This window comes from Salvia splendens, chromosome 6, assembly GCF_004379255.2.
Source record: "Salvia splendens isolate huo1 chromosome 6, SspV2, whole genome shotgun sequence".
Taxonomy (NCBI): Eukaryota; Viridiplantae; Streptophyta; class Magnoliopsida; order Lamiales; family Lamiaceae; genus Salvia; species Salvia splendens.
Genome location: NC_056037.1, coordinates 37,288,470 through 37,316,165, shown reverse-complemented (window position 1 = coordinate 37,316,165; position 27,696 = coordinate 37,288,470). Strand labels below are relative to the sequence as shown.

The window sequence follows — 27,696 nt, the reverse complement described above, 5'->3', positions numbered from 1 at the left end:
GGGTCAATTTGGTAATCTTGCACTCAAATTTGCTTCCACTGTAGCGGAGCAGATATACAAAATCAAGTGGAAATCATTAATTATTTATGTCGAAAGTGAAAAGGAATAGTGCAGGCCATTGGTCATATCGAGGGCCATACATAAATATTTACGGAACACCAAACTGCCATTATTGTCCAGTTTTCTCCTAAAATATACTCATTTAGTAAACACCGAACGAACCCTTAAGTTATATCTTGCTATTATTTTATGTAATAAATTAGATTTAATCGAATTCCATATAAAAAGAAAAATAAGAATAAAATATAAGCTTAATCCAAATTCAAGCTCAGATTATTAAACTAACACAACCGTAATTGATTTAATAATATAAATTCATTATATATACACTAATTGGAAATCTAAACAATAAAACCCTAAACTAACTTCAAACTGTAAAAACAGGGATACTATTTGGTGAAGTGAAAAATGGAGTATGCGTAAATTGCCATATATAAATATCAAAATACATTTGGAAAACAAAAGGTAAAAAAAAACGAAAATGTCACAAACCGCCGCTGCCCTCCGCCGTCAAATTTCCGTTATTCCGTCTTCTTCAAGCCGCAATCAATTTTCCGTCGAGGTAATTTGCCGGTTAGGGTTCCTAATTTTGGTTTGAACTAGCTTATAATTGTTTGCCGTGGTTCAGTGAATGGAATCGAACTGAGAAGAAGCTGAAAGAGAAGGAAATATAGAAAGGATGTTTGAGGGATTGGTGAGGCAGTTAATATGGGGTTACCTAGGCAAATACATTAAAGACATCCAAAAAGAGCAGCTCAAGATCACCCTATGGAATGGTAATAATGCTCTGAATTTTGTTATCTCTGTTTCTATAATGGTTGGGAATTTCTTCTTATTCCAGTTCTTATATTGTACGTATTGGAAATTTATTAGCTGGAGATTGAGTTTTAGGTGGTTACTTTTATAAAATGATCATTTCATATTTGAATCACATGTGAATTTTGATTCAGAGGAAGTATTACTGGAAAATGTGGAGCTGATTCTCGAAGCCTTTGACTACCTACGGCTACCGTTTGCTTTCACACAAGGTAAAATTTGAAGTGCCGTCTATTGTCCAAGTATAGATAAATCAAGTGTTTTGCTTCTCATTTGTATTGCAAAGCATATGCTTTTGGTCACGCACTTTGATGAACTTGAAAATTCACCTTGAATCTGACATGCTTTTATGATGATTTATTTTTTATACGAAAATAGAAATGGACTTTATGTATTTTTGATTTATTTATTTATGCATTTCTCTGTAGCCAACGGGACCAATAAGAGTTGGGATGTATATGGCGACGAAAATTATGCTTTTTGTAAAAGCTAGGTTACCTGTCAAAAGTTTAATTAGTTCTGTATGTTATTGTGGCAATTCATGCTACTTTTAATGGGATCGATATGACGACTCCTAAGTTGTATAAGAAAAAAATAAAACACGAGTACGTCGGTTGATGGATATTATGATAGAATAGACAACATAAAGATCATCAAAGTCATATGATTTGATAGTCTGGGTTAAAAGAGGCCATTGTGTGATTCAGTGAAGAAATACATTAATATGCTGTATGAGTTATTGCCTTATTGCATTGCCAGCACCTATTGCTAGTTTTTTGCTTCTCTTATTTGGCCTTTAAGGATAAACCTATCTTCTATTACCAATATTGTTTAGTTGATTTGTGAGGTCGTATATTCTATCATGTGACGACCTCTACGTGTTTGCTTTCATAGGCATGGTTGGGAAGTTAAGCATCAAAATTCCCTGGAAGAAACTAGGGTGGGACCCAATCATAATCATTCTGGAGGATGTATATATTTGTCTCTCTCAAAGAGATGACAAGGAGGTAATTTTCTTTTTAGATTGTTGCCATGAAAATTAGAGACGTGAATATTATAAACAACACGTTCTTCTGCAAGTCCTGAAGCAAATCACATTTTCCTCTGCATCTTTATTGATTTAATACTTTAGTTCTATTGATGAGTTCTTCTGCAAGTCCCGAAGCAAATCACATTTTCCTCTGCATCTTTATTGATTTAATACTTTAGTTCTATTGATGAGTTCCATTACCGAAGGGTTTAACGTATTTGTCAAGGTCTAGGATCTCAGATACGCATGATGTGTTTAGGGGAGGATACAAGGGGAACCTACCAGCATTTCTCGTTCTCATCAATGAATTCATTACCCTTTTGAGTTGTGACTCACTACATTTTTTTTGTTGTTGACTGGTGTTGGCTGCAGTGGGCAATGGATGCTATTAAAAGAAGAGAATATGCAAGCAAAAAGGCCCAGCTTGCAGCAGCTGAACTTGCAAAGCTATCAAGACGCGTATGTGGTGAGGATTTTGACTTTGATTATCCGGCCCTCGCTAGTGGAATTTGTTAATCCACAAATTCTTTATTGTTATGAATATATTGGGTTTTTGGTTATTGAGAGAAAGTGAATTTTATTCTGCTGAGTAAGAGCAATTTTGTTAATTCTGTGTTTTAGTATTATCAATCAGCAGTACTTGCTGTGACCACCTTTATCTTCTTTGATATATGGTGCCCGTGTAGAAACTATCATGTAGCATACAAAATGACTACAAGTTATTAGTTCTCATAATGACTACCTTGTCAAGACTGTTTCCTCTTATCATGAACATCATTTTGGTTTAAAATGTTTCTCACGAAAACATATCTATTGCAGATAATCAGACTGGAAAATCTTTTATTTCACATATCACTGCTAAGGTACTATTTTGCTATCTGCAAGCTGGTAATCGTGTTTCATTCTCTGGTTAGAACATCTCTCCAAGTTTTGGCTTACATCTTGTATTTTGGGGGAAGATAAGCTTATCTCTCAGTGATCTATCTCATGAACCAACATTAGCGCATCCAATATCAATTAAGGAAGATATTTAAGACATACTCAAACAATTAATGAATATGCTAGCTTCTTCTCTTGAATTCTTGTTATCTTTCTGTGTTCTTCATATTGCTAGTGCTACTAACAATCTCATCTAACAAATGATGTTCTATCTTAGAGGATGTTATTTAATCAATCTAATAATCTATAGTAATAGCCTTGACAGTTTCACTAAGTTATTCTTTTGGCTTATAGATCATACTTGACATTTACTAGTGCTCTACTTTTCCTCTTGGCACAACATTTCAGTTAATCTATTTTCCCCTTCTACTCACTTTCTCTCTTAACTTTCCTGCATTATGTCCAAGATTCTTGACAGCATCCAAGTGTCCATCAGAAATGTTCATGTCCTCTACTGTGAAAAACGGAGTGCAGCGGTATGATTTATTATCCGTCATAAATATATGCTATATCCTATTTGTTTACTGATGCCCATGAGTCTTTACCTTCAAACAGTATTAAATTCTTTTTCGACACAATTACTTCATCTTTTTGTACGGTATAAATTATTTAACTCCGAAGATCTTATCTATGGCTCTCTACATTGATATTTCCCGCTTATACATGGTATAGTGTGATTAATGAATTAGGTGTTTAGTGGGGTGTCTCATGTTCAGTCAATCATTGATTTGTGTCTAATTTTTGCAGTCTAAATGGGTTCATGAGCTCTGTTTTAGTATGCTCTTTTACTAGATTATACCTTTTCTCCCTACTGGCACGAAAAAATACAGGTCTTTTGTCAAAATCACATGTTAAATGGTGTTTAAGTTTCAATATCAGACTATCAGTACTCTTTACATTAGACAGAATAAAAAATTGCAGAATGTTATTTCATACTGGGTGTGCATGCGAGAAAGAGCATTATTTTGGCAAAGGATCTTGAATTGTGTATATTTAGGTTCATTTGACAATCCAACTCACTGAGGTCAACTAATCTAAGCTTGCATGTTTCAATATTGTTCCTCATATCACTATCTGAATGATCTATGTGGACCGTGTCTATATCTCTTTACAACAAGAGTTCAGTTGGGACGATTGTTTCTCTTGATAGTTTGAGAGCCAGCTTTAGTTTGTTTTTTGTCACATTCTTTGTAATTTATGAAATTTGTGACCTAACTCATTACCAAAGTCTAGTTTATTGTTAATTTCTTAGATGCTGTTCTTTATAATCCCCAGTTTGTAGTGGTAATTTGTATTATTTGGACTTGATGTTTTGCAGGAAGATCTGCTGTTTGGACTGAAGTTTTCAAGTTTGACAATTATGAAGCAAACTGCTTTCAGGTATACTTCCTCACCTTGGATCTTTTTTTTTGTTTAATTAGCAGGTTAATGTGGTAGCTACAGCCTTCTTTGTAAATTTGGAAGCTAAGTTTGGAACACATTGTTGTGGCAAATTTCACTGTTTTGGCTCAATGTTAATAGTTAATACCTTAACATTTTATTACCCCCTCCCCCTTTAGAAAAAGAACAAAAAAGGCATTTGGAGTGGATGCTATGTCCACTGGTTGTAATAGTATAATGATGTTACTGTTTCTGGGTGAAAAAACAAAGAAAGAAAGTCACTGAAATTGCCTTGGTGATCAAAATTTTATCCACCAAAAATGTGAGTGAACCATTAAGCAATCTTGTCGCATGCCTCAACTTTTGCGAAGTACTTATTCATACTGATGGATCAACAATTGGCTTTCTTGGGTCCTTGTGGAAAGTTTAGAATTTAGAAGTTTGTTCCAATTTTCTTTTTATTCCAATTTTGTGGATATTTAAGTTTTCTTTCAGATCGGCAACTACCAAAGTTAAAGGGGGTCGAGTCAACAAATTGATTGAAATTCAGAATTTAGAACTTTATTGTGATACCTACGGAGAAGCTAGTGATTTGAAGATGGAGAATGCTCACATTTCGAATAGTATGGGAAAGGAAGAACTTGAGGATAATAAATATTCAAAAATATTAGCTCCTCTCAATGTATCAGTATCTTTGTCGGTAAGCATCTTTGACTTCTTCTATCCTAGGTAATAATATTATCATTTTATGTTTTGCATCCTTGAGTAAAGTGTTAGAGCCAGCAGTATTCTTGATTTCTTACATGTCTTAACTTTTTATGCCAGACCATTGTACGTAGATAGTATTTTTCACTCACTATGGAATTGCTCATTCCACGTGCCTTCATTTTATTACTAAAATCCACTTGTTTCTTATTATTTTTATTTCCAAAACATTTAATGCCTGATTGTATTCTGAGTTACTCTTTTTTGAAACTTTTACTCCTCATGGGCATAAACTTGTAACCACTCAAGAACTAAATGTACTCACATACAACCTTTTACACCTGACTATGGTACTCTTAATTACTGAAACCTACTTTTCTCTAATTAAGAAATGAAAAATGTAACTTCATATGCCTGGTCAGGTTCTGAATTTCCTTTTATTTGAAACATTTACAAACAACATAAACTCAAACTGCTAAATGATTGGGTATATCAACTTTATTTGTGTTAAGATTTTTAATATACTATATTAGCATAAAATTTTTCATGATGGTTGTATCTGCTAGCTAGAGCTTGATGGTTTTGCTAATACTGAAAGGAAATATGGTTGCTGGAAAATCTAAATTTATTTGTTTGTTGAAATTGTTATTGAACATGAAACACTAGATGAATTCTAATACATTTTATGTATCTTGTTCTTGCATATTTGGCTAAAATATGTTGTACTATACCGCTGAACAATATTATTTGATTACTGAATAGAGTCTTGCTCTTTTCTTATAAATTATTATCCAAGTTGTAATTGCAGCAATTTAACTTACATTAACAAAAATTTGTTTCCTATGTTCTCTCCCTAATGACTACCCATCGATCCTTAAATTAAGCTGTCTGCTGTTTGTCTGTTGTGGATGTGATTGTAAGCTGACCAATATGATGATGATGATGATGATAATGCCTGGCATAGTACCTATCTCTGCTACAAAGTTATTAAATTGATATATGACACAATTATTGTCACGCCTACTTGAGTTTTCATCAATTTCATGTAGGTAAACAAATCAGGGAAATTACTAAATGATGCTCCGCAGTATACTGTCAACATTGAGCTAGCTAGCATGGTACAGTCAATGTTCACTACAAATTTTGCATTCTTACGTCGCATCTTTTTCATCCGAATCTTCTTGATGATTTTTTTTAGTATTGTGCTTTATAGGCTACCTCAATGGATGAGAATCAATTGCAGCAGATATTGTCTCTTCTTGATTATGTATCAATATGTCAATTGAGAGAGAAGTAAGCTTGCTGTTTTGCTATCATCTTTTTCTCTGTATTTGATTTGTAAATGGCTTAGTTTAAAGACAACCGTTTTTTTTTTGGTTTGGTTTTGGTTTTGGTTTTGGCGTGCTTATATGTCAAACAGGTTATCACACTACATTTACCTTGAATCTTTTTCCTGCAATTTTCGAATAAAACGAAATTACAGGATGAACTTGCTAACTGTTTGTGATGAGATCTGAATGCCTATTCATTTGAATTCTTTATTATTTTGGCTAGTTATCTAAACAATTTCTTTGGTAGCCACTTGTGTTCTTCAATAGCGATTTATGCTTATGTTCCTGTTGTTTTATGTTAGCAGTCTCTATTTGTCACTTGTACGCACCTGACTTCCTGGCAGTGCCTTTAATTATATTCAGGTTATCCCTCAGCTTTGAGGGATATAAATCCCCATAAACATGTAAACCAAATTCAGTCTCATGCTGGATTAAATATTAAACATTTATTGAAAATAATTGCACCTTTTATGCCATAAACCAGCAATAGTAATTAAAAATAACTTCGATCCAAGCTAACTAGGTATAATTGGGTTATACCTAAGCTGGGTCAAGACTTGAAAGTTGGGTTATATACTCTACTTTGCAGAGACCTCGTTCTTTCCATCTCTCATTCATATATCCTGCCATATGATCTTTGATCCTTTTTATTTGGCATTGCCTATCAAAATATGAACTGCTTTGAATTTAAACAACTCTGGTTTATTTTTTTATCTTTCATCTTGTAGTTATGGGTGTTATCGCCCTTGGAGGAGCCCTTTAGAGCAAAAGCTAAAGGGGTGGCAAAAGGCATGGTGGCACTATGCTCAAGAGTCTGTTCTTTCTGATGTTCGTAGGAGGTTGAGAAGAACTTCTTGGAAGTGCTTCACAGAGAGGCTGTAAGTTGATCTCTAAAAGTATCATTTGTAATCTGGTTGAGTGCTGGCTACTGCACTTGACCTTGTTTTCAACCGCTGCTGTCTCTCATTATTACTTCCATTTTCTTGTTCAACTTGCATCTGAATTAATCTGCATTGCAGAGGTCTTGAAGTTGTAGATATGTTAGTCGGATGATGGTGGTGATGATTTTATTATTTTGGCTGAAAAATACTATTGGCTATTTCTTTCTGGTGATATTTATTTTAGGTTTCTGAAATTTATGTGAAGCAGCATTGCAGACTACCGAGACATGTAATAATACAATTTATAAAGCTAAAGTATACTCATTATGCTTTTGCCTCGCAATTGCAATCGAATGAATTTCATCTCTTAGTTAGTCAACCAAATTGCAGAGAGGCTACCTCCCGAAGGAAGTGTGAATTAACTTCTTTAATGTTTATAAAACACCATTAAGTGCATCAAAACATATATGCTTGCCTGCTTGGAATGAAATGCATGTGAATTTGTTCATCCAATTAAATTGGATTCATTCTTGCTAAGGATGAATCTCGTGTAGATAAATATAGCAAGCAACAGTTGCTTAGACTTTGTAATTGAGTGCTTCTAATTGAAAGTGAGAAAGTAATGTGAAAAAGACCAAGGGAATTGAGATAAGAGAAATCATATACATTGTTCTATTTCTTCATGATATGCTTATGTGGTTTATTACATTTATGGTAATATAAATGTCAGAATAGTTTAAATGCACTGACTTCTCCCTTTCATCTGCATTTGGAAATTTGTATAATAATGTCTTTATTATGTTTAAATGGTAGAAACTCTCGCCGGAAGTATGTGAACTTGTACAAGGCCAAGTTGAAATGCCTCAGACATGACCAGGTGAGATAGTTTCTCAACGTACTTAAATGCTTAAACAGGAGCCATACTTCTGAAGTTATGCACTAAATTTTCTGACAAATAGTTGGTAGAATTAGAAATAAGGAATGGAAATTAAATTGGAAAGCATATGAACATTATATTTCAAAAGTAGCCACAAAATTGAAGATTGAATCTAGGATTTATGCACAAATAAAAGACTAAGAAGACCACTTTCCCTTTGTTTGACTTTAAAGGGAATGAGATGATAAATTTCAACGTTTGGCTGTTTCATTTATGTTTAAAAAATTTATTATAAAAAATCATGTTAATCTTACATTTTCGTGAAGTTATATTTTGTCACCATTTTCGGGAATTCTTAATCCCTTTATGTTTGACCGCCACAATACGGTATATCTAGTAGGATTGAGCTACTTATTCCTCCAGCCGTAGGATACTTCCTTTGAATTATATATTATTGAAACCTTAAAATGGTGCTTTCTAACTCACTCTTTCTGTTCTGTAGTCTCTTGCTCCCTTTAATAACCATTTGTTCTGATTCCAACCATCAGATGATAGATGAAGATGTCGAGCAGGAGCTGGAGGAAATGGAAAAAGAAACTGACATAGAAGATATTTTGAATTACAGAGCTGTTGCCGAACAGGAACTAGAGGTAAAATGACCACTAACAAGTTTGTTTTTCATCTTTCTTATTGTAATTAGCTTATATTAAGGCCATTGCCATCAGTTTAACATATTTTAGATTATTTAGCTGGCAGCTTATTCCGTCCTACTGCATATCTCATTGTCATTGTAATTATCTGTAATTCAGCATCATCATCATTATAGATCATTGCTCCCACCTCTGGGGTCAGCATAACGACACTTATTTTGCAAGTTATACCAAAATTTGGAATGCCTTCCTTAACTATCTTTATCCAAGTTTTGACCTGCCGACCCATGCCTTCCACTCACTATATGGAAAGCTACTAGAGGAAAAATGGACACCTAATTGTCATTTCATCAGAGTAGTGTTCCTTGTAATTATGCTCCCTTTTCTGGCAGGATTTCCTGGTAAAACCATCATCAAAGTATGGTAGCAATGGTGAAAACATGAACAAGTCAGTAGACGATGATCAGCCTCCTAACAAACCCCGTGGATGGTTGAATTGGCTATCTTATGGGATGCTTGGAGCTGGGGGGACAGATGTTACTAATCAATTTTCTGGTGTCATTTCAGATGATGCGATCAAAGTATGAAAGTTGTTGTTTAGTTCAATCTTTCAATCAATATATAGATTTCACTGAACTGCTGGAGTATTAAGCATGTATAACTTGGTTGGTACTGAAGATTTGACATATCTTTCTGAAGGATATATACGAGGCGACAAAATTCTATCCCGCCCCTGCAGTGATTGGAGACTCTGCTATTAAGGAAGAGGTGTACTTTTATTCAGTGAAGATCAATATTTCTGATATTCATACCAAGCTCCGGAGCATGTACGTAATTTTTTTTCTGTATGACTTCTTTGATGGGATTTTATAGTTACAATAACTTTGTAAGAAAGTGCTTTGATGATACATGTGGTGGTGAACTAAATTAAGATCTTGTGCGACTTCAGGGTCTAAGTTGTGTTGCATGGGTAATACATGGCTACTACGTCTAGAATTTTTGTTGTAGTAATTCACCTGTGCCCTTAGATTAATTGGGCAAGGGTCAAAGCAGTATCTAAGCAAGCCAGCAGACACAGTATGCTTTTAGAATGGTTTGGCACACTGTACCCTCTTTCTCCCTTTCTCTTTTATATTTTGGCTGATGTTTAAGCAGCAAAGCCACAACAGTTTCATTGTTCATAGATTATGTTGTGGGCGAGGGAAAGTTCAAGAATTCATATGTGGTCGACACTTTTTCTCCTAAAAAGATATCAGTCTGATCTACTGTGCTTATCTAGTAGTATGTTAAAATCATTTTGCCGCATGTCATGTTTGAACTTTCAAGAGTAATATTGATGAAGTCCTAGTGGCTACAAATTTAGAGGAGAACAAAATTAGATACTTCTCTCATGTGATTGGTTGCATGGTAAATAGATGGCTGATTAGGTACTTAGGGGTCCCATTGGTTTTGCTTATTATATAATTGATTTTGGATTTGAGTTCATAGGTTGCTAACTTGGTCGATCTTGTATATTGATGATCTGTGATATTATCATCCTCCCAGCCCTTACTCTCCTGTAGATAGAAGCATGTATATCTAATGATTGATTTTACCGTTATTGCGCATCAAAGTATTATACTCTTTGTGATTCTGGTGGTCATTTAGGAAGCTGGGTCAGAATATTGCTGACTTGATGCTCAGTGGGATTTCTATCAAGGCTAAGGTCCGGGAGGAATCTGCTGCCATTACTGCCTCAGTCAACTCTGCTAAGATACTCAATCCATTCAACAATCAAATTATTCTTTCATCAAAAAAGGTCTGTATATTCTTACTTCTCTACATTTTTCATCGTTTTAGTAACTTTTATTTCCCCTAGTATAATTTGGATATGATTTGACACATAGAGGAGTACACAGATGTAAGATGACTTCAATCAGTTTATTAGTTTCTTTATATAGAAATGAGTTTCATGTGATATGCTATTGACACATGTCTGGATTGGTGAAGGCTATAGTATCTGGAAATGGTAATTTTTTTTATGATCTTCTAGTGAATCTGTTGTTTCAGTTGATTATCTTATCCTGTGTATTCATATGTTAAAAGTGCTCAACCAATAATTATCAGGGGTTTCTACGTGAGTCATTGTCACTGACCAAATGGGTCATGCATATATCTGGATTCATGAATTTATAAGTTTTCAGCTGATTGAACTTGGAGTTGATTGTTCGCAGATGAATTCAGAGGATGCTGTTTTGGGCAAGCAGCTTCCCTCTTTAGATATCACAGTGGAGATGCCCCCACCCAGTTCTGATAGTAATTTGTCAGTGAAGGTTTTCCTATGTCCCTTAGCTCTGAAGTCCATTTATTTCAGACTGCAACAACATTGTCTACAATTCTATTTTCTTTCTGTTTATTGGGTTTGATGACTGCCAGTTTCTGTATTCAGGTGACGCTTAGTCCAACCAAGCTATATTGTGATTCAGAGCTTTTAAAGAATATTTTGGATTTCTTAGATGTTCTACACCACATGAGCTTTCAACAGCAGAGGGTAACATAAGTCATCTTTTGTATTCTCTTTGCTTGACTATTGTGGTGTGCAAGAATATGACTTCCCAGTTTGACCAAAATATGACTACTCTCTTCATTTCTTTGCCCTTTGTCTTGATAATATCGTGAGAATTGAGCGAGCGACTTGCAATTAATATACCATTAACCTGTGGTTTTAAGTGTTCACCAAGATGTCTCAAATTATGTGTAGGATCAACACAATCTTTTTCTGATTTTCTTTTATCTTTATATATTATTATAATGTTATGCATAAGAACTGCAGATCTTACCTGCATGTCCTTTTACATTTATCTACATGAGACTGAGTTTATTTTATAGGAAATTAGAGTAAACAGTGTTTTCACGATGTTACTTTTATTGTTCTTTCAGATCCTGCTGTCTCTAAATGGAATTGATGATCCTAACTCACGGCTTCTATCAAAACTTGAGTATGTGCTTGTCGGGTGATGTCTTCCTCATTTATATCATCCTATATAATCTTTTTGTTCTGCATTGTATTTTGTTTTGCAGCTACGTTTTATCTAGTCGTAAGAAGATCACGTGGGATATTAATCTTTTGAATACTGCCATTAATCTACCATGGGGACATGCTAATAATGGAGGGCATAATACGGTATCTTTTCCATACCCTTGTTTTGCTACTGCAAACGTGTTCTGTTTTCCCCTTTTCACAAGTGGTTGATGCATCTTCTAAACAATAATTTGAAATAATTTATCTGAAAAAAATTCACGTGTCTCTTCCAGATAATTTAACTGCTTTTTTCCATAATGTGTCCCCAGTTTACTTCTGATTCTAGTTACCTAGACTTCTATATTGTTTTTGCATTAGCACAATTGGAACCTAATTTGATTAGGGCTTCTACTTGATCAAATTTAAATTTCGAACTGGGTACTAATTATAAGAATTTATCCTTTCTAACTCATTTTTAGAAGCTGGGAAAACCTAATCCTGTACCTGATTTTGTTTTCAAAAGTTTGGGCCACGTTTGGCTCACCAGGTCAGGCTAAACTTGGCCTATCCGAACTATGTAAAAATATTTAGATAGGCCCTGATGAAGTAAGTGTAAAGAAATCAAATGGGATAGTATTTTTGTTAAACATAGATAATGTAATTGTAAACATAAAATGAAACCCCATCCGCAAGATGGTAGACCTTCCCTTAGTTTAACGGATAACAATGAATATTCTGTATGCACTGTTATAGAGGTGTTCTTAGGCTATAGAAGATCCCATAATTTGAATGAGCAGATATCCAACATTTGTTCATAAAAATATCCTAGTCGATGTACCATCAGTTCTGCTGTATAGTTTCCTGCTTTTTGCTCCTTGTTGAATAGCATGGCCCGCTCTCCAGCAATTTCTATTCTCTATCAGACCCAAGCGCCTTAACTTTTGCTTAGTAGAATAGCACTTCGCAAAATTCCTGTTGGTGAATTGTTTCTATACCTTTTATTATTTAGTGTGACAGTTGAGTGATTAATACTATGTGTTAGGCAGTTTTATTTCTCTATTCTTTGTTCTTAGTAGATTCATTTTGACAGGTTATAGAAATAGCAGCTATTTCCTTCACATCCAAATCTGAAATAGCCTCTTCTGCTTCTCCCATCGGAGATACATCTCATCTTTTGGATCATGTTGGATCTGGTCCCAGAGGCTCTGAATTTGGATTTCAGCTTCATAACCTCTATGATCACTTTGAAATCCTGATATCTGATACAGAGGTCAGTGGTTTTACTCTGTCCAAGTTAATTTTTTATGGACATGCAGGGTGATTATAAAAGTCACTTTTTTGCAGATGAATATAATCATGCCTTCTTCTGTAACTCTCCCCCTCCTTGAAAAATTTAGTGCTTCTGCAAGCTTGGTATCCTGTATTTTACCTGATGAACCAGTTCTAAAGGTTTTTGAGGTAGGTGGTAATGTTGACTACACTACTTTTCAATGTACAACCATGGCATTATTGTTTCTTCAGTGGATAATTCCATGGTTACTTCATTAATTTTTCTTGCACCTTTTGGTTCTTTTGGGAGTAATGTAAAGTGGAGGCTCTCCATCAGTGCCTATTTTTTTGGCAGTAAGTGGTAGCATTATTTAAATTCCTTATGAGTTTTCTTTTCGGCTATGGATTTTGTGTGAGCCTCTTTTGTCTAAACATACTGTATAGGGATAATGAACGAGGAGTGGATTAGCCACCATTATTTGTTGTTAATAGTAGTATATTTTCCTTTTACATCTTTGGTGTGTATTGTTTTGTTTTTAGGTTCATGTGCAGGTGCCCTCACTTGTGGCCCACTTCTCTGCTTCTGTTTATGGGGAAATTATTGGATTGATTTCACAGTTTAGCATGCTTCTTCCATCAGACTCCTCAGATTCACTTGAACAAAAGTCAAATGACTTGAAGGCCTCTGAGAATACCTGGTTCTCTGTTGATGCTAGTTTGGATGCAATTTATTTGCTAGTTAATCTTGAAGACAATTTGGCTGATGGGTGCACACTGAACCTCAATTTCCAGGAACTAGGTGTTTGGTACGTACGCTATTTTTACACTTTATTTTCTCTGCTAAAAAGGAGGTTGGAGTTAGTTACGCGCATGCATGCGGCATGTTCTTCACCTCATTATAAAGTTGATGTTCTTTTGTTGTGAGATAGTGCATATTCTTGTTCGTTCGGTTCATTTTGTGAGCAGTATTCCCAGTCGTCCAAGCATTTCAAACACTGCATGTGGGTTACCCTAACTTTGAAACAAAATGTTAAATTGCAACCGGCTTCTTATGCTTGGAGAAATGTAATCTGCTAAACCTTTTCAATTATTTCCTTTTTGTTTTTACTTACCTAAACTTCCTCCGAAAGTATGAAAATGGTTGGCTGTTATGCATACATTTTCATCCAAACTATAAACACGTCAAGTCATACCTCGGATTTCTGCTGGATTATTTAGTTAGACGTCAGAAAGTTTCATTTGTTCTGCGCACATAGTTTGGAGTTTGTTATGGTTGGAGATCTTGGCTATTACAGGAATTGCAAAACACTTAAAAAAGACATCATGCTACAACTTCATTCACCAGTGTTAGCACCACCAATGAACTAATTGAATACCATATAAGTCTGTGGTTTGATATTCTGATGGAAGCTGGAAATGTCTGGCACTCACCGGTAAAGTCTAGTCGTTCATAAGTTTTTCGTTTTGTCATTTGTAGGTACGACCAAAGAGATTTTCCAGATTGCTGGGTTTCTCTTCAAGCTTGTCAGGTATCTGCTAGTTCCGCGAAAGATGATTGTGAAAACCATGTGCTTTGCTCAAGCATCCGGGGCTCTTTATCAGAAAATCAGCATAACATGAGTGTTGATGGTCAAAATGGACTTTTGGAAGATGAAACTTCACTTTCTCCTCACTGCATTTTTCTGCATTTTGTAGCTATGAGAAATACTTCGTGGATCCTTCAGAAATACACAATATGTGCGAGTGGTCTTGAAATTCATTGCCATCCATTTATTGTCCGGAAGCTGGTTGGCTTCTTTGACGAAATAACACTTTATGGACATTCTGATTTTGATGACAAGAAAAACAATGTAGCAGATCAAAACTCGCCAATATTTGGTTTTGAACCTAAGCAACATAGTCTTTCAAATGGAATTGGTTTCAGTGAATCAGTAAACATCCCGTTGGATCACTTCCTTTCTACTACATTTGAGGATGGAAAATCTTTTTGTAACCTTGAAAACTTGGTTGACGATATGAGGCTTAAGTTCAATAAAACACTCAATTTGAGAGACCAGAAATTCAGACCCTCTGAAGTTAGCCTTCCAGACAGAACAATGATGTTTTCCAGGCCACCTGTAAATTCTAATCTTGATTCTGATTCTTCCATGTGTACATTTATAAACAGGGATTCAGTTCTTGTCAATTTGAATCTTACCAATCTCACTATGCATTTTCATGATGCCACTTGCATTATTGGAACTATTGTGGTGCCCTTGGCAAAATCAGTAGTCACCATTTCTGAAGACATGTTGGATATGGTATGTTCTACAGAAGGAGCGTCTCTTTCTACATCATGGTGGAAAAAAATAATTCATGAATTTCTTTGGGGACCCTTATCTTCAAACCATTCACCTATCTTGAATATAAGTCTGAAGAAAAGGAACACTCAGTTACAAAATTCACACAGTGAATTGAGTTTCTATGTCCAGCATGTCCTTTGCATGTTGCCTCCGGACTTTTTGGCGATGTTGATTGGTTATTTCTCACTACCAGATTGGAGCCCTTATGAACAAGTACTACCTTCTGATACTATGAATATTCAGGGCTCTACTACATTTAGTCTCGAGATAGTTGACTGTAATGTGATTACACCTGCTGATAATGATTTCTGTCGGTTGCTACAGATTGATATCAAACAGTTATTTGCTACTTATTCTGAAAGTAGTGACAGAAGTTCATTAACCAGAAATATTCCATCCTCATGCTGCATTGGTGCTGGAAAATTTCTTGATAGAAATCATTGTTTGGATTTCTTTGGACGTGACCTATCCCTGTCTGTTATATTGTTGGGAAAGGATGTAGTCAATCCGTTGGACGGATGCCAAAAACTGGTATTGATTGCATCGCTTACTGCAGATGTGTGGGTGAGAATACCCTATTATTCTCAGACTGATTCAGCTTCTTATCCAGTTTGTATCATGGCTTTGGTCAATGACTGCGTGATTGATATTGAAGGTATGAGGACTTTGTATTATTAATTAAATCAGATTCCTAACAGATCTCTCTTCAATTATAAAAAAGTTAATTTTTATATTATTCTGTTAATTTACAGAAGAACGTACAATCACTGGACTGGATGCACTGGGTTACGTCATCGATCAGTTTTCCTTGGTGGAACAAGAATCCAATATGTTCACTTATGATATTGTGCGGTTTCTACAGACAAAGAAACAATTAATGGAGCATTCTGCGCTCCTGTCTAAAAGTGCAGATGTAACAACCAATGAGATGAGATTCTGTGTGAGGTCATTATCACTAAGATTACACAAGTTGAAAAGAGACTCAACATGTTCTGAAATCATAGCGGAGGCTGAGATGCACTTTGTTTGTTCTTTATCATTGATTAATGGCAAACCCCACTTTTTTGATATCTCTTTCTTTTCTGTGGCACTATTTTCGTTGCTAAACTCTGTTGCCCTTGCTGAATTTTCTTGTACTGATTCAGGCTTGTCAGTCCTTGACATGATTCTTGTAGTATCCCGTCATGGTGAAAATCAGATAGTTTTGTCCTTTCCTAGTTTGGATGTGTGGCTATATTTGCCTGACTGGAATGAGGTTATTGATCTACTTGTTTCATTCAGCAAGAAACTGTCTACACAGGTTTCAGGTGCATCTGCTGAAGGTTTGTCCAGTGTTACTGCTGATAATTGTCCAAGTGTGGCGTCAGATAGACAAAGTCATGTTCCACCGGAGGACATCGATCTGGATGCGGGTTCATCTGTTTTAACATTAGAACATGTCGGCCTGTCTATACATTTTCCTGCACTGGTTAGCGGAGGTGCATGTGACACATTTGGAAGGCCCCATGTTCATGAGTTGCCATCTGGTGATGCCTGTGGCAATCATAACTGCTTTATATCCATTAGCCTGCAAAGTAAAAACAGCGAATTTGTTTCTGATGGCAAAAGTGTGAAACTTGCAATCAATTCTGATTACACGAATGCAGTGCTGAAGCTATTATCTGGAGACATTGCACAAAGTTGGCCTCTTCTCCAGTTAACTAAAATCTACCTTGAGGCAGAAATTTTTGAAAATCAGACTGAAAATCTGAGCATGGATTTGTTCATTCGTTCTGATAGTCTGGATTTGTCTCTCGGAAATCACATCCTATACCTCTTTTACTTTACATGGTTTGAGAAAGCAGAAGATACACCTCAATTTTTTATCAAGAGAATGAACATAAACGCCCAACTAAGGAGATTGTCTCTTCACCTAAATGACTGGAAGGTATATATATTTACTGTCACGAATCCCTAGTCAGTTACAATATTTGATTCTTTTATTGGAAAAATTATATTCATGTATAGATCAAGGGGAATATATACATCACTTTGCTCCAAACCCCATCTTCTCCTTCCTTTATTTCCCTTTTGTTTAAGAGTAAAAAACTATGTTTGCAGGCTTAATATACAAATTTGAATACTCTATTAGTTGGTTCACCTACTTTTTTCGTTCTACTGAATTTTCAATTCCAAATAATACAAGGCTGATGTTTAGGCAGAGTCACTGAAAGAGTAGTACCTCTGAGCATGTGTTTATGTTCTTTCTGCCACAGTGACATGGATCCCCCTACCCCCTACCCCCACCTAATTGTTTTTTGGCATTTTTAATGTAGACTCTAGCTGAAATCTTGTAGAAGTTAGAAGCACCCGAGAAACAGTTGAATACTTGAGTGTCATTCCAAATAATGATTTATTGGGAAGATAGTAGTATGCAGCTTTCTAGAAACTACTATATGTACCGAGTCTATATTAATAATAAGTCGGTGCAGAAAATGGTCGACAATGGACATAACATGAGAAACTGTATCTGTTAGTGGCATTGAAATAACTGTTGTTCCATCTCGAGGAAACAACTATTGCTGGCTTTTCACGTCCTATATATTTATTTATCTTTTTGGGTTTTTGAGCAGACTTCGAATGGACCATTGCTGGAGTTTCTTGTGAGAAATTCAAGTTTTTGGTCCACTGTAACTGAGGATGAAATTGAAGGATCTCTTGGGTGTGACCTTCAAGTGAACTACTACAACATTGACAAGGTGGATAGATTATTTATGTACTATTTCCCGTCTTTATAATCCATTGGAGCACTTTGGTCACTGTACTCTTTATAGGTCTTGTGGGAGCCTTTTCTAGAGCCTTGGAAATTCCAGTTAAGCATGAGTAGAAAGCAGGATGAGAGAGCTCTCTTCAGCGGCACTATCACGACAGACATCAATCTTGAATCCAAGACACATCTCAATCTGAATCTTAATGAACCCATTATCGAGGTACAATCCTTTTACCATTTTTCTTGCATAGTAGAAGTTTTATTAATGCTACACATGTCAAGAGATACCCCCAAGTTTTAATATGACACAGGTTGTTCATACAAATGGTCATGCTCATCGTTGTATCTTAATATATTTCTACTAACTTAACTTTTGCCTTCTGCATCTTTTCTCTTTTTACCGCTTTCTATATAGTGCAGTTCATATAAAAACTTCTTATTGTGAGGACTCTTGCACTTAATGTATCGAGTAAATGCACATAACCTATAAAGTAATTTGCGGTATTTGCTGAGTGTAAAGCTTAGTACAGTGACATATAGGTTCAGTGCATATACTTTATAGGTACGGTGCATGAGTTCTTAGAATCAGATGCTTTTATTTGACCCACTCCCTATTCATATATACGCCTCTATATTATGTATCACTGATGCATTTCAAATTTGCTGAAAGGTTATCTCGAGGGCAGTTGAGATGGTCAATGATGCATGGAGCCTTACTGCAATGACAGAAAGCCCAGACTTGTCAAATTTACAGATAGCTAAAGGTGTAGGGACTAGAAGATATGCTCCATACATGCTGCAAAATTTGACTACTCTGCCCCTGCTATATGCGTGTCAACATAAACTTGGGGCTGATGATTTGGACGTGTCCCCATCAGAAGGAGTCTTGCAACCTGGATCTTCTACTCTTATTTATATCAATGAATCACCTGAAGAACTACTTGTCAGATACAGACCAGCTCGTTCTTCTGACAGACTCAACGACAAACAATTGCTGGAGTCAGCACATCGATATGTTACTTTCCAACTGGAGGGTACCTCTGCACCTTCTTCTCCCATCTCAATGGATCTGGTCGGTCGGAACTACTTTGAAGTTCAGTTTTCAAAGTCCTGCCATGTCCCTGAATTTCATAGTGATGCTAATTCTATTAAAAATAGAACGAGTGAAGGAAATGGTGGTGCAGATGCAAATAAAGGATTCGCTATTCCTGTAGTGATTGATGTATCTGTACAACGGTTTACTAAGTTGATGCGGTTATACTCAACAGTATGTTTACTTTGTGACCTATTTTTGAAATTTCGTTGGTTCTTCCGTCTTCTCATTAATTGCTGTTATCAGGTTGTAATTTTAAACTCAACTTCAGTGGTGCTTGAAGTGCGATTTGATATTCCATTCGGTTTATCTCCGAAGGTAATTTTGCAATAGTTTCCAATTACTCTCTCATATGTGGAATTAGAGCCTAATGTGTCAATTTAAGCTTCTAATATTTCTTGTTTCAGGTTTTAGGGCCAATATATCCTGGTCAAGAGTTTCCTCTCCCTCTCCACCTAGCTGAATCAGGCTGCATAAGATGGCGTCCTGTTGGTGACTCGTACCTATGGAGTGAAGCTTATAATATCTCAAGTATCATCTCTCGAGATGTCAAAATAGGCTTTTTGCGTTCCTTTGTCTGCTATCCTTCTCTTCCTAGCAGTGAGGCATTTCGCTGTTGCATTTCCGTGAATGGTCAGTGTCTTTCTCCAGTGGGCTGTGGGAAAAGAGTGTATTCGGTAATTGGTGTTGATAGCGGTAACCAGTGTCAAGAGAGTCACAGTCAATCCTCCCACAACTTGGAGACACCAAAGAATAGATTATTATATCAAGTGATGTTAACAAGTCCATTGGTGTTGAAAAATTATCTCATGAAATTGATGTCTGTGACATTAGAAGATGCTGGCGTCACGCGTACATCATTTCTTTCTGAGGTCAGTGAATTTGCTAAGAACAAAGTACTTTCTGAAGCTTTTCTTCCATCTGCTTTGCTCGCTTCAATTTTTTACTGTAGCTACAAATCGTGTTGTTAGTAATGTATTGTAAAATGGTTCCATAGCTATTGCAAATACTTTGCTTTACAGAATGATCCGTATTAGCTAACCTTCTCAATTAATTATAAATTAATAGGATTTCCTTCTGGAACTTAACTTGATTCCAACATTTGCTAATTATAAATATTCCTTCACCTCTTACATCAAATCAAATTCGGCTTTATCTTGTCTGATATGCTTAGATATCAAAATGATCAGTAATAAACTAATCATAATGAAACCTGTAGTTACATAAAGGTTATATCTATGCCATGTTGACAAATTGTAGTTAACATTTAATTATCAGAATCGTTTTAAATTTTTGCTGTTTTTTTCTTAATTTAGTAAAAAAAATGCCACAATTTGGTGCGGATGGAATAAAATTGGGATACCCGTGAACTATTGCGTGTTGGGTTCAGGTGGAATAAAATTGAAAATTTTGGGTGCGGGTACTCGTTTTTATACCCCTATCCATGATTTTATTTGATTTTTATGATCCTCATACTGGGAGATGCCTGTCTTAAATCTAATGTTCGTTATTCTGAATTTCAGGTGGAAACTTCTTTCTACCATATCGATTCTTCTCATGACTTTTCAATAACATTTCAAATGCATGGATTCAAGCCTTCAACTTTGAAGTATCCACGTGCAGAATCATTTAGCGAAAAAGCTAGATTCAGTGGAACTAAGTTCTCTGTGTCTGAAATAGTTAAATTTGAGTCTGAGTTTACTAATGGTATGTTGAAATCTAGTTCCATCATGTATCTAACATGTCAAAAAATACTTTTGATTCAATATAGAAGCTTACTTAAAATGATGTAGGACCATTATACGTTACGATGGAGAAAGTGATGGATGCGGTCTCTGGATCTCGTGAACTATTCATATCTGTTCCATTTTTGTTGTTTAACTGTACTGGATTTCCTCTGGCACTCTCAAGCTCTGGAAACGAAATGAAAGGATTTAGCTGTATCATTCCTTCATGCTATGACCTAGATGAGAAGAATGTTCCTGTCAAAAAGAAAGATGGCCTTTCTCTTATTTTATCTGATCAGGATGTACCTGCTTCAGGTAAACTCCACATACTGCCCAGGAAATTATGTTATTGATTCTTGCAGAGTCATTTATGCAATTGGTTTATTACTTTTCCCGCAGGTTCTACTAATGAAGTAAATTCGTATACATCCGATCTTGTAGAAAGTGGTAGTAAAAAGGTTTCAGCTTGCCTTTTTTCTCCCGATCCTGACTCGTATTCCGGAGAGGTTATGGTGAAGCTCGGTAGACATGTGCCTTCTGTCATAGAAAATCTCCAAAAGCGTTCTTGGTCCGCCCCCTTTTCCCTAGTTCCACCAACTGGTTCTACCAGTGTTCTTGTTCCTCAACCCTCAATGTTATCCGGTTATGTCTTATCTGTTTCTGCTGTGGCTGCACCATTTTATGGGAGGACAAAAATTATCACTTTTCAGCCCAGGTATTTGCTCAAAACTATTTGTTCAATTGATTTGTGTGTTTATCACTCTACTCACTTGATTCCCTTTCATCAACAGATATGTGATTGTCAATGCTTGCACCAAAATTTTATGTTATAAGCAAAAGGGTACGGACTCCTCTTTTCAATTGGAAGCTGGAAAACATGCCTACATTCAGTGGATGGATAGTAAAAGGTTTGATGATCCATTTCCTATTCATCTTGGCAATCCTAATTGTAGTGAGGCTTAAACTTGAGCTTATAGGAAAATAAGTTCATGTAGAATAGATTTCGCTCAAGGTTTGTATTACTGACAATTTGTTTTCTAGATGTTCTTATCACGACTCCATTTATATCTAATGTTCCAACCTATAATATGTATAGTATTGGGGAGGCTGATCCATGGTGTGCACCATTACTTTTGTTTTAAATTTTATATGGTCTCTTATATTCAGGGAGTTATTGCTTTCTGTTCGCTTTGATGAACCTGGATGGGAGTGGTCTGGGTGCTTCTTACCCAAGCAGTTAGGTGACACTCAGCTTAAAATGCGCAACTACATGACTGCTGCTGTGTACATGCTGCGAGTAGAAGTGCGCAATGCTGATGTTTCTGTTGGAGAAGAAAAGATTGTTGGGAGCACAACTGGAAACTCCGGGACAAACTTAATTCTTCTGTCAGACGATGATACTGGCTTTATGCCATATAGGATTGACAACCATTCAAGGGAGGTTAGATTATACTTCACTTATGCTTTGTTAGTGATATTACTTTGGGAAAACCAAAGAGAAGAATGATAATATGTACAAGGTCACGTGTTTTGTTTCTAAAATAATAAGAAAATTTTACACATGATGCTGTTGATAACATTTAGGGTGTTGTAATTTGTTCATTACTGGTTTTCCTGCAATGAAAAGCTCGACAGTCGAAACCCTTTTTTGGAAACTATCAAAATCCGGGGTCGTGATAGTTTTATGGATTGTTGTCTGTTTTTCTCTGCTATTGCAACTACATAACACCATCCTTTGACATTCTGTAGAGGTTGCGGATTTACCAGCCTAAATGTGAATCATTTGAAACAGTTATTCACTCCTACACATCTACTCCTTATGCTTGGGATGAACCCTGCTATCCCCACCGTCTTGTTGTTGAGGTATGTATGGTAATTTGAGTCTTTGACTGGATCAAGTGGCTGCTTTAGTGGATAATCTCAGACTTATAACTGCGCCAGGTCCCGGGTGAACGCATTTTAGGATCATATGCTATTGATGATGTGTCAGCCCATTCACTTGTGTACCTTTCAGCTACATCGGAGGTACAATTTTACATGCTCTGATAATAATATTCCTATAAACATGGCACTCCCTCTCGGAGATTTCAACTTCCATATTGTTCTTTATACACCTTTTTATCTCATGATATTATAAATGGGTCCTTCAATGTGTCATGTCAAGTGGCAGAAATTTTGAAGTTGGCTTCTAGATGAACCAACAAAACGAAAGGCTGGCTTATAGATAATCATGAATTTCCGAGCGCAACAAGCAAAAAGAAACCCAAAGCCCTTGCTAAATGGCTCACCACCTCCAATTTCTTCATACTTTCCATGTGTCTGTCTAGGAAATTTGATTTGCTATTCTCATGTCTAGTCCTTTTAAACATTTGCAGAAGCCTGATAGAAAATTGTTGATATCTGTCCATTCAGAAGGAGCAATAAAGGTTTGTATGCCGAATTCTGCTAATAGAATAGCATTTTTGCTTCAGGATATAATTTTGATACGATCCCACATCGGTTTCACACGAAAGTGTGGAATAGCATATAATAGGGAGTCAACCCTTTACCTTTGACCATGGTTTTGGGTTAAGTTAGGGCTTCCTATCTTATATGCTTATCAATTTGGTGCGGTGAACGTGGATCCGGATGTCCTACGGAAAGGGGCTACCCGTAGGTGTGACCAAGGGGTGCCACCGAAAAAAACGTGGGCCCGAAAGGAAAAAGGGCCGTAAAGCGGATGGTGGGCCCGTGGCGTGTGCCGTCCGTGGACGTCCGGTTTAAAAGAGGGATGGATTGATACGATCCCACATCGGTTTCACACGAAAGTGTGGAATAGCATATAATAGGGAGTCAACCCTTTACCTTTGACCATGGTTTTGGGTTAAGTTAGGGCTTCCTATCTTATATGCTTATCAAATTTCCTCTCTTATTTCACCAGGTCCTCAGTATCATCGATTCAAGTTACCATGTTTTGAATGATTTGAAGAGACTTCACGTTCCTCAGTTGAAAGATAATGGAAAGCAAGCTAAAGAGTATGCGTCATTTGTTAATTACAAAGAAAAAGTTTCAGTTGACATTCCTTTTCTTGGAGTCTCTTTAATGAACTCTCACCCTGAGGTATCATATCTTGGAAAGCATATGTGTCTGTATTTTCAGTCTTACTTACATCCCAATAACCATATTAAATCGGGATTACCTTTTTTTATTTTGTAGGAGATACTCTTTGCATCTGCTAAGAACACAAAGCTTACCTTCGCACAGAGCTTAGACCAACAACAGTTTTCCCTGCAAATTGCATCATTACAAATTGATAACCAATTACGTACAAGTCCATATCCTGTAATCCTCTCGTTCAACTCTGGAAGCAAGGGAAATATGGTAAATGGGATGAAGCTTAAAGATATCAGTGGAAGTACAAATCAAACTACCACTTCGAGCTTGTATGAGCCAGTATTGTTCTTAGGTGCTGCCAAGTGGAGAAACGCCGAAACATCACTGGTTTCATTTGAATCTATTACCCTCAGGTTTGTCGTATTTCTAAAGATTACTTCTAGACTTTACAAGGCCATATCTCTCAGTACCGTGTTCCCTTCCTTTGCAGAATGGCAGATCTGTATCTTGAGATTGAGCAAGAAATCGTACTGAGATTGTTTGAATTCTGCAAAACAGTATCATCTAGGTTGCAGAGTAGAGTTTATCAACATACAGGCTCAACCCAGAATTTGTTGTTCCCGGAATTGGAGATCACTGGAGAAACCTCTAGAAATGCTCCATATTCTGCTATCCTTGTTGAAGATCAGAAAACAAAGTTTTTGCTGCCCAACATCGTTCCTATTGGAGCTCCGTGGCAACAAATTCACCTTTCTGCACGGAACCAGAAGAAAGTATATGTTGAGCTATTTGATATGGGGCCAATTAAACTTACATTGAGGTTAGCTTAAACCTAGTTCCAAACCACATATGCTGTGGATCTCATACTTTTCTTCTTTCAGCTTTTCTAGCAGCCCATGGATCCTCAGGGATTGTGTCCTAACATCTGGAGAATCTCTTATTCATGTAAGTGAAAAACATCGAATATGGAGTATTTAATTTCTCCTTGTTATCCGACCTTTTTAGCCAGTTCCTAAATGGCATGGCATTATAATATTAATATTTGCCCACTTACATGACATTAATTAATAGCGATTTTCTTTGGCACTTCTCCATTTTCTATACTTATAGTATTGTTTCCATAGAGAGGTCTCATGGCTCTTGCTGATGTTGAGGGTGCAAAAATTCATTTCAAAGAGTTAGTTCTTTCGCACCAGATAGCTAGCTGGGAAACCATTCAAGAGATCCTCGTAAGTCATTACACGCGGCAATTTCTGCATGAGATGTACAAGGTAATTTCCTACAAGATCTTTTTCTGTTTGCATGTGACTTTGCATTCTACTTTCCCATACTTTAGAACTAACCTCTTTACTTCGGCCTACTTTTCTCTTCTGTTCATTTGTTTGATTTTGGTATCACTATAAAATGCAACTCCGACTGAAGCCATAGTAGTTATGAGCAATAACTACTTAATGGAAACACTTTACACCTCAATTTAACTCTACTGAAGCACTCTAAGCAAAAATGGATCTTTCTGCAATATGATAGTATGATACTTGTAGATTATAGGTGGTTTTCTAATATTCTCCTTAAATTGACCCTCCAGATTGAAGTTTTGAAACCACAGAATTGCTTCTAGTCAAATGTGTCACTTAATTGACAGCTGAATGCGGAGGAGGGATTCTTACCTTTTTTTACTTCTCTTTTAGTTTTAATTGCATTCCAGAATGACTACTGAAAAAGGGTTTCTTTCTCTAGTAGTTTAACTGATCATAGAGATCTTTTGGCTTTCTTGAATTCAAATTTAGGACTGTGCTGCAGTTTTCATGTTATTGGGTTGGAAATTCTTAACAGTCAACTCCCGTCATTGAAATTATGAGAGCCTTGGTGAACTTATATTCTGATGTAGTTGTTCCCGAATAGTCCATGACAATCAAGTTTCATTAGTAACGTGACAATGCAGGTTTTCGGTTCTGCTGGGGTTATTGGAAATCCTGTGGGATTTGCTAGAAGCTTAGGTCTCGGCATCAAAGACTTCTTCTCCCTTCCAATGTGGAGTGTAATTCAGGTAAACTTCCCTAAATTTCCTGTCCCACCCCCCTATAAAGAGAACAGTGTTCGAGTTGAAATCTCTTTTGCAGAACCCGACTGGTCTTATAACCGGTATGGCCCAAGGTACAACGAGCCTCCTCAGCAGTACAGTCTATGCAATAAGTGATGCTACTAGTCAATTCAGCAAAGCTGCACATAAGGTTGGTTTTCTAGAATAGACATGAACGCACATACATCTATCTCTTAGCTGTATTTTAACACAGTCTCAACTTGCAGGGGATTGTAGCATTTACATTTGATGACCAAACTGCAACAATGATAGAAAGACAACACAAAGGGATGTCTTCACACAGTAAAGGAGTTATAAATGAATTCCTCGAGGTGCTTATATTTAGTTTTGATTGCTGTGTGTATCTAATAAACATTGAATTTACATCCCCGTTGAAATAATTACATAGTCTTCTCACTCTTTCATATTTTGAAACGCACTTACATTCACTTTTCTGGATTGTGATATATTGAGAAACAGAATGAAGATTTTTTTCAGCCGGATTAGGCTAGTATCATTTTCTTGCGGGGTAAACCCAATATCTTCATTATTACGAAAATTTAGTGAAACTTATTTTTTTCCTTAGGGGCTAACTGGTGTGCTTCAATCACCAATCAAAGGGGCTGAAAAACATGGCCTGCCTGGAGTACTTTCAGGTACTGCTGTCTGCTAGCAAGAGATATTTTCACCTTATATTCGACTATTGGCTTAATAGTGACGTGTTGCATTGTTTTTTCTACAGGTATTGCTGTGGGTGTTACTGGGCTCGTGGCGAGACCAGCAGCCAGTATACTCGAGGTGACTGGAAAAACCGCGCAAAGCATCAGAAACCGCAGTAGGATTCACCAGATGGGTTACCGGTGTTTTAGGGTCCGCTTACCCCGGCCTTTAAGCTCAGAATCCCCGCTGAAGCCTTACTCATGGGATGAAGCAGTTGGGACGTACATTCTCACTGAAACCGATGTGAATCTGCGGGATGAGACACTAGTCATCTGCAAAGCGCTTAAGCAGTCTGGTCAGTACGTGTTGATCACCGGGAGACTCATCTTAGTTGTTAGCTGTCCCAGTTTGATAGAGTCGGAAGGAGTTCCTGCGGATCCAAAGTGGGAAATACTCTCAGAAATAGGTTTAGACAGTGTGATTCTTGCTGACAATGATGGTGAGGTGGTGCACATAGTTGGAAGCGGTTCAGATACCACGTCGTTTAGACAGAACCTTCAGCATCCGAAAAGAGGGAGTGACGATGCAAAAGGGAAGCTCTGGAGCAGCTCTCACACGCCGCTCCCTTTTCTGCAAACCAATTTGGAATTGGGATCGGAGGAAGAAGCAGACGATTTCTTGCGAATGCTACGAGGTATGATCGAAAGCGGGAGAGAGCAAGGGTGGGGTGCCAAATATATACTACACCAGAGCAATATAAGGTAGGAATGGACTTTGCATTCTTGAGTCTCATATTTGCCTTTTTGCTATGTTTTGATACAGCTTTTTTTAATGATCTTTTTTCTGTATAGTGTCATATTGTATGAAATTTTGCAATCTAGGTTTATGAAAGGGTGTATTTCTTAGAAATCGTTAAATGTTGGAAATAAAATTTGAATCAGTCATATTTTTGTTATTTTCACTGTTTTTTCCTTTCCGCCAGTTTTACACCTCATGATTTCGTTATTTCTCC

At 36.6% G+C, this 27,696-nt stretch overlaps 1 protein-coding gene across 3 annotated transcripts; it reads left to right on the top strand.

Annotated features, from left to right (window-relative positions):
* Positions 1-480: 480 nt before the first annotated feature.
* Positions 481-27,639, top strand: LOC121807630. Of its 3 annotated transcripts, XM_042207901.1 has the most exons (49): positions 481-622; positions 689-836; positions 1,011-1,088; positions 1,771-1,883; positions 2,279-2,372; positions 2,726-2,769; positions 3,253-3,321; positions 4,164-4,225; positions 4,721-4,925; positions 5,980-6,048; positions 6,144-6,223; positions 6,990-7,139; positions 7,956-8,019; positions 8,568-8,669; positions 9,062-9,250; positions 9,369-9,496; positions 10,317-10,467; positions 10,883-10,981; positions 11,098-11,199; positions 11,589-11,647; positions 11,730-11,832; positions 12,761-12,940; positions 13,015-13,128; positions 13,480-13,745; positions 14,417-15,936; positions 16,034-17,208; positions 17,894-18,019; positions 18,095-18,250; positions 18,701-19,297; positions 19,370-19,441; positions 19,531-19,995; positions 20,647-20,830; positions 20,917-21,165; positions 21,250-21,565; positions 21,642-21,758; positions 22,018-22,291; positions 22,600-22,713; positions 22,792-22,875; positions 23,226-23,276; positions 23,771-23,950; positions 24,047-24,357; positions 24,435-24,764; positions 24,826-24,889; positions 25,069-25,215; positions 25,887-25,991; positions 26,065-26,175; positions 26,252-26,356; positions 26,611-26,680; positions 26,767-27,639. In XM_042207901.1, exons 2-49 carry the CDS (start codon positions 740-742, stop codon positions 27,447-27,449), a joined length of 10,224 nt encoding a protein of 3,407 aa, XP_042063835.1. In that variant the 5' UTR covers positions 481-622; positions 689-739; the 3' UTR covers positions 27,450-27,639. The 3 variants fall into 3 exon arrangements, with proteins under 3 accessions (XP_042063835.1, XP_042063836.1, XP_042063837.1); XM_042207902.1 differs by lacking the exon at positions 23,226-23,276; XM_042207903.1 differs by lacking the exons at positions 481-622; positions 689-836; positions 1,011-1,088; ... (3 more) ...; positions 3,253-3,321; positions 4,164-4,225 and having other exon boundaries at positions 4,857-4,925; positions 6,129-6,223.
* The last annotated feature ends 57 nt before the right edge of the window (positions 27,640-27,696 follow it).

Excerpts from the sequence above, each read along its gene's own strand:
- LOC121807630 (XM_042207901.1), top strand. The coding sequence starts at position 740 with ATGTTTGAGGGATTGGTGAGGCAGTTAATATGGGGTTACCTAGGCAAA. Across the intron at positions 3,322-4,163 it reads GTGAAAAACGGAGTGCAGCG|GAAGATCTGCTGTTTGGACT; the intron begins GTATGATTTATT and ends GATGTTTTGCAG. Across the intron at positions 26,357-26,610 it reads TTATAAATGAATTCCTCGAG|GGGCTAACTGGTGTGCTTCA; the intron begins GTGCTTATATTT and ends TTTTTTCCTTAG.